General features: G+C 39.4%; 1 protein-coding gene across 2 annotated transcripts in view; it reads left to right on the top strand.

Moving 5' to 3' along the window:
* pdcd6 (programmed cell death 6) overlaps positions 1-6,845 on the top strand; it is a 15,743-nt gene extending 8,898 nt beyond the window's left edge. Inside the window, exons 3-6 of one of the 2 annotated variants that reach the window (XM_029458066.1) lie at positions 3,039-3,083; positions 4,035-4,205; positions 4,598-4,707; positions 5,948-6,845. In XM_029458066.1, the coding sequence (XP_029313926.1) occupies positions 3,039-3,083; positions 4,035-4,205; positions 4,598-4,707; positions 5,948-6,046 (425 nt within the window). In that variant the 3' untranslated portion in view covers positions 6,047-6,845. The remainder of the gene's footprint in view (positions 1-3,038; positions 3,084-4,034; positions 4,206-4,597; positions 4,708-5,947) is intronic. The other variant, XM_029458067.1, reaches the window with a different exon arrangement.
* The last annotated feature ends 97 nt before the right edge of the window (positions 6,846-6,942 follow it).

The following is a 6,942-nucleotide window of genomic DNA, read 5'->3' as shown; positions in this document are numbered from 1 at the left end:
ATATTTCCCTTGTTATCAATTTTCAGACCTGCTTAGCGATGTCTGTTATAGCTGAATAGAGGATGAGATGCTTCATGCATTCACTGACTGTGTTACTCAATGAATTTACGTTCTGAGGCACCGGTTGTTTTAGTCACTGTTGTTTATGAGTGACCAGATTCCTTGAGCCTGCTGGTCTGTCTCACACATCATGACTATTATCTGCTGACGTAAACCACAAAAACAAACAGAAACTGGGAATGACTTACTGCCTCATCCATTTCAGTTACTATTTCTAATGGGTTATGAAACATGAGCGATTAGTTGGAAAGAAGAAAAACACAAGTATAACAGCTGATTTCAAACCTTTTTGATTTCTAAGAATGGTGGTAGTGATGATGTTCATCCCCTGCTTCATCCTGCCTGGTCTGTGAAACTACTTTAAGATGTATAGCTGAACATTTGTGGTTTGTGTGTAAAAGTTGATGTCCATGTGTGCTTACATATGTCAAGTGTGTATGTACAAGTGTCTCACTGAGCTCCAGCACAGCGTTATGTGTACGAGTACACACTGCGGTCAGTTCATCCTGTTTTTCCACCAGCCTGCCTCTCTCCTCACCTCCTATATTTCCTCACTTCTCTCTCCATCTCACCACCGGCAGTTGGTCTCACCAGTGAGAGAGCCCAGTGTGTGGACTGGACAGAGGGTGTATTGTCCCAGTTTGCCATCAGACGCACATGCAGACGCACACAAACATCTCAACCAATATGGCCACCTCACACTGGGCAGCCGCAGTCTGTCTGTCATACATTGGTGACCTCACAGCTTGCTACTGGTGTGAAAAGTGTGTGTGTGTGTGTGAGTGTGAGTGAGTGTGAGTTAGAATCAGTGTGGCTGGAAAGGTCACAGCTTGTTCTTCTTTTCTCTGCCTTTGGTCATTTCTCTGATGGCTGTAATTCTGGAGCAACATTTATTCAGCCATTACAAAAGGATCTGTGATGTGTCTGCGTCTTTTTCTGTCTGATCGGTTGGTTTTCAGCTCCACTGATGAATGAGCCAGGCCTTTATTGATGTTATCTTATTGCAGATATGTCTGTATCGGTGTACATCTGCTAAGAAGCATTTGCAGTACAGAAACATCTGCATGTTCAGCAAGTATAACGTGCTCCTTGTTGATCACTCTCTTAGTTAGCTAACAGTTGCTAATTAGCACTAAACAGTACAGCTGAGGCTGTCATTAGTTCTGCAGTTATTTGGTCATAAACCAAAGTATCGGACAAATAACAAATTTGATCTGATGCAGCGCTAAATAAAAAGTCATGGGAATAACAAAATGATTTCGATGATTAATGAATGTGTGTTCCAAATTTGATTGCAATCCATCCAATACCTGTGAAGACATTTCCACTAAAATTATACAATGACAACCTTGTGATGGCGCACGAGAAAAAAGTCAGATGATCACCAAAGTCCGCAGGATTCATCCTCTGGGAAACATGAATGTCTGTACAGAATTTCATCAGTTTGTCGTAAAATGGTATTGTTTTTATAAAACAAACAAAGAACTTGTGGGAGACATGAGGTTTTCATCAGACTGCACTGCAGCACTACAACAGTTAGTCTGACAAATCAATACACTTATAGTACTTAATGTTTGTAGCTTTACATCAGCACTCCAATAGATAGTATAATATTATAGATGTTATATACTATGGAGTGTGTTCTTTATACTATGACAGTTTTCCAAAATGTAGATTAAAATCGCAGTAATATCTCCTTGCTTACAATTTTGCAATATATTGATTTGCAACCTCTGTATCATGATACATATCGTATCGCCAGATTCTTGCCTATACACAGCAACTAGAAGCAACACAGTGTGAAAAAGACTTCACACTAAAATTCTGCAGATTCTTTTTTGGGTCTGCAGATAGAGTTGCAGGGAGGAATCTTAGGTCAGCAGAATTAGGGATAGAGTTCAGGTTACTGCAACAAAAACTGCAAATGTTTTGTGCTCATTCTCATCTCCTTTCTCTCTTTTCTTTTGTTGCCTTTGCTCATCTGGTTATCGCTCTTCTTTCTTTTTTCTGTTTTTTACTGGTTCTCTCTTCTTATATCGTCCCTGCATATTCCCACACTCCCTTCTCTTTACTCCTGGTCCTGAACTGTCGGGCTTCTCTGTAATGAAGTGAGATGGTGAGTCAGCAAGGATTTCAATGCACTGATAAATCTCAGCGTCTGGAGAGTTTAGTGTGAAGAGAGGGCTATAAAGTATAAACAACCTGCTGAGCTAAAGCCCAGTCAGTCTTTTTCTGGCCATATAAATGACAGCTATATTCACATTCACAAGATTGAAGAGTTTGTCCCATAGATGAAAAATAACCATTGTGTGTGTTTGAGGAGAAAAGGACGTACAGTGTCTCTAAACTCAACAAGTCACTTTTTAAAATACTTCCACGTTTTATAAACGTTATGATGTCACTGGTTTTAAACGTGTTCATTAGATGCATTCATATGTCGCCCACTCCCTCCTTAATGAGATTTTGACATTTGGTGAATGCTTTTATCCTCCTCTCCGGTGATGCATTATTAGTGCACGTGGCTCCTGTGTGAACTGAACATGACCACTGTCCATCATCAGTCTGACTACTGCACTGACAGCGTGTCAACCAGTACAAATGCACTGGCTTCCATTGGATATCAGAAATATTTTAAGATGTTAGATTTCCACAAAATGTTTCTGATCCTAAACTGACAAAGTATTGATCTTTCGTCATCATACTCAAATGTCTGAGCCGAGAAAACTGTTTATTTATTTTTTTAGATAATGTCATATTTCATATTGGCAACCGCGGCTGCTCTCAGCTGTTGTACTTGACAGTCTTGCAAATCTCTACTAAAAACTTACCATATGAGCTTTCATCCCCTCATAATTGTCACCTTTGTAGATGTATTATCTGTCGTTTTGTTTGCTGTTCTTACAATAGATACTAACTAGGCCATGTGTCTGTCTCACTGTGCTGCTATGTTTTTAACTGGTATTATTTCTGTCTCACAGGCACATGGACTCCTTTCAACCCTGTGACGGTGCGCTCCATCATATGTAAGTAGCTGCTGACGGTGACATGTCCAACTTCTACACAACTGCTTGTTGTTCTTTGTTGTTTATTTGCGTCATCTCCATGACAACTGGATAAATTCATTATGGTCTGAGGGCAGAAACAAACTTATCTTTGGCTCCAGTAGTTGCTGCTGTAGAGGAAACCTGCAGCCATCAATAACAGCAGGATAGAGCATCAGCGAGAAATGGGAAAGTTTGTCTCGAAAGGCATCAGACGATTGCCTCTCACTCCAAATATCGATCTGTTTGAACTCTTGAAACAGTTGTCATATACTGAGGTTAATAACTTAGAGTCTGCAGTGTAGTTGAGGACTATCTATTGTAGGTCAAACTGAACTTTAACACAAAGAAGCTAAATAAGCTATGTTATATACTGAGATTATTTTTAATTGATCTCTCTTTTGGAACCTGAAATATGTTTTTTTGCCACATTTTATGCCATTGCTTCCAGTTCAGTCAAAAATATGTTACAAATGTCTTTCCCCGGGTCTCATATGTACTTTGTTCCCTTTTTGTTGTGTGACTTGCGGAGTAAATTCTTATAATCCCATCGCCTCCCCTTCCTACTCTTCCAAACTCAGTAAACCCATTGTTTAATAGTCCCCCAGCAAGAAGCATATCCTGTGATAACACTCCCTTTGTTGGGAGGTAATTGGATTGAACCGCATGAGGGTGAGGAGTGTAGTATTGGTGGAGGCCATCAAGCATTATTCTTCCTCTGTTATAACGTCGTCCTTTGAGGCATGAGTTAGTGAAGTGTGACACTCACAGATTACACTTTTCTGCTCTCTGACAGCTCTTTAAAACTATGTGTGGGACCATTTATGCTTTCATGTCAGAGGATCAGTCCGAACTGTATGCTGTTCTCAAGTTGTGTGTATGTGTGTGTACACAATAATATCCTCGTCTCAACCTCCTCCCTCTCTCCTTCAGCCATGTTCGACAGGGAAAATAAAGGTGGGGTGAACTTCAATGAGTTCGCCGGCGTGTGGAAGTACATCACAGACTGGCAGAACATCTTCAGGAACTACGACAGGGACAACTCTGGCTTCATCGATAAGAACGAGCTCAAACAGGCGCTGACTGGATTCGGTGAGCAGCAAAGTATGCTGGTGTATTTACTTTTGATGAATGTGGGCTCCGTAGCTGTCTCTAGGAAGGTCGTTTCTCGGGGTCAAAAGGTCAGACTTTGTCTTTTCTGTAGCTCTGTACGTTTGAATAGACCTGCATGCCATTGGAAATGTTTATTAAAGGAAGTGTTTGGAGTTCTGCTCATGTTGTAAATACGTCGCAGACATGCTGTTCCAGCTTCCCATTTACAATGCAGAACAAACAATAGGAGACAAATCCAAAATCGTTTTTATGCGCAAAAAAAACAATTCATGTTTTAGACAAAGCTAACCTGATTACACATAAATGTAACTTAGCAAATAAAATAAATAAAACTGCTCAGTCTACGTTTGATTCTGAATGATTTCTGTTTGACTTGTGTGCAGGCTACCGTCTATCAGAACAGTTCTACTGCACGCTGATAGAGAAGTTCGACCGCCAGCGGAAGGGACAGGTTGCCTTCGATGACTTCATCCAGTGCTGTATTGTACTACAGGTAACAGATTCACACTCAATCCAAATAAACTGTATATAACATGACATCTCCATTTTGTTCTTCACACGTATGCACAAGCTTGAGTATAGGATGTCCTTTGGGTTACTACCTACAGCGAGGCTTCTCTTGTGTTCCTAAGATTCAATGGGGAGTTTTAATTATGCATATTTAAGAAACTCATTACAGTCCTGTTGAAGTTCCACTTGAGCCGGTATGTTCCATTTGAGTAATTTCACACGCATACAATTGTAATGGAAGCTGCCAAGCGTAACTATAACCTTTCACTAATACAGAAGCCGAAGCAGCGCTCCACTCTGACCAGGATAGTAACATAACAGTAGCTGTTGAATGGCCTCGAGATGTCTCAACCATTCACTTTGTTTGGCACTTTTTTCATACCTAAATTTGAATGTATGACCTTGTGTTGCTATATTTGCATCTCCAGGAGTATAGGGTAAATAATTCAAGCACATTCAATGACCCAGTGTTGAACGTCTGTTAACTACGGTAGTAACTGAATGAAATGTGACGATGATAATGTTGAGAAATCGAAAAGTGTTGAAATACAAACGACACTTTTCATACATGCAGTGCATCCGGAAAGTATTCATACCCCTTCGCTTTTTCCACATTTTGTTATGTTACAGCCTTTTAATTTTATTTGTTATGATGTTTTATTTGACTGTTGCCTCTGTGTTTAGTGTCCTGTAAGTGTGTAACTTGTATGGTACTGTTACCATCTGACCAGGTCTCTCTTGAGAATGAGACCTTGTCTCAATGACATTTTACCTGTATAAATAAAGGCTAAATAAAAAAAATAAAAGTATATAGACAGGTGTGTGCCTTTCCAAATCAATTGAATTGACCACAAGTGGACTCCAATCAAGTTGTAGAAACATCTCAAGGATGATCAGTGGAAAAGAGATGCACCTGAGCTCAATTTTGAGTGTCACAGCAAAGGGTGTGAATACTTATGTACATGTTTTTTTATTTTATTTTTTATTTTTTAATAAAAACCTTTCTTCACTTTGTCATTATGCGATATTGTGTGTAGAATGCTGAGAATTTTTATTTATTTAATCCCTTTTGGAATTAGGCTGTAACATAATAAAATGTGTAAAAAGTGAAGGGGTATGAATACTTTCCGGATGCACTGTATATCCCTTTTGCATCAGAGACGTCGGAGAAATTAAAATGAGAATGAGCATTTAAATTCACAATTTCTTCCTCCTTTCCACAGAGGTTGACTGACGTGTTCAGGCGGTACGATACAGACCAGGATGGCTGGATCCAGGTTTCATATGAACAGTATCTATCCATGGTCTTCAATATAGTATAACGCACACGGATCACCACAAAAGAGCACAACTGGACACAACTGTGCCAAAGCTACCCGCCACCTCCCAGATGTATGCCAGGGTGGACACTACAAGATTTTCTTTTAACCTAATTTTGAGCCCGAGTGGGGCTGTTACACACAAATTTATAAAATGAATACAAGAAAACTTAGAGGATCCTTCAGTTGTTTTGAGGTTGTAATACCTTCCAGATGACAGGGTGTGTCTGGAGGTACATCTACAATGCTTCATGTATTTAAAAAAAAAAAAATCTTGTAGTGTTTTGTTTGATGACAAATCTGAGCGACGTCTGTGTTGAGGTTGGGGGATATTATGGACACATCCTGTCTTTCTGTCTGTCAGTCCGTCTGTTATTGTGGACAAACTTTTTATTGTCTTAACTTTAATTGATACAATTAAAAAAAATAACTCTGTTGACAGTGAAAAAGATGCATTGTAAATATGATTTAAGATGCATTGCATGCTTTTCAGGGAAATTTAGCCCCACGTTGAAGCATGCTTTCCCTTTCTCTTGTCTTTTCCTCAGTCCTATTTTGCTCAAAGCCATGTTTACAAAAACGGTGAAAGCAGGTGATGTTCTGCTTTGAGATTCACTGACATGCCAGCTTACATGCCATATTTGTACAAACTTATTTTTAACTGCAAAATCAAATGTTAGGACATAATTTTTGGTAGAGGGTAAGCATAATGCCTTTAGTATGGCTTTTTTTGTGCATGATGCCTTAAAATGTGTAAAAAGAACACAAAAGAGAAATCTTTTATTAAAAAAATGAAAGAAAATGTGATGTGGAGTTTGCTTTCGTCATTTATATGACCACAGAGCGACGTTGCGTTGCAGAGGAAGCGGTTGACCTGCAAAGTGGCTCAATGTCGCCAT

Source organism: Cottoperca gobio, chromosome 20 (genome assembly GCF_900634415.1).
Source record: "Cottoperca gobio chromosome 20, fCotGob3.1, whole genome shotgun sequence".
In the NCBI taxonomy this organism is placed as follows: domain Eukaryota; kingdom Metazoa; phylum Chordata; class Actinopteri; order Perciformes; family Bovichtidae; genus Cottoperca; species Cottoperca gobio.
This window is presented reverse-complemented; position numbering and strand designations above follow the sequence as displayed.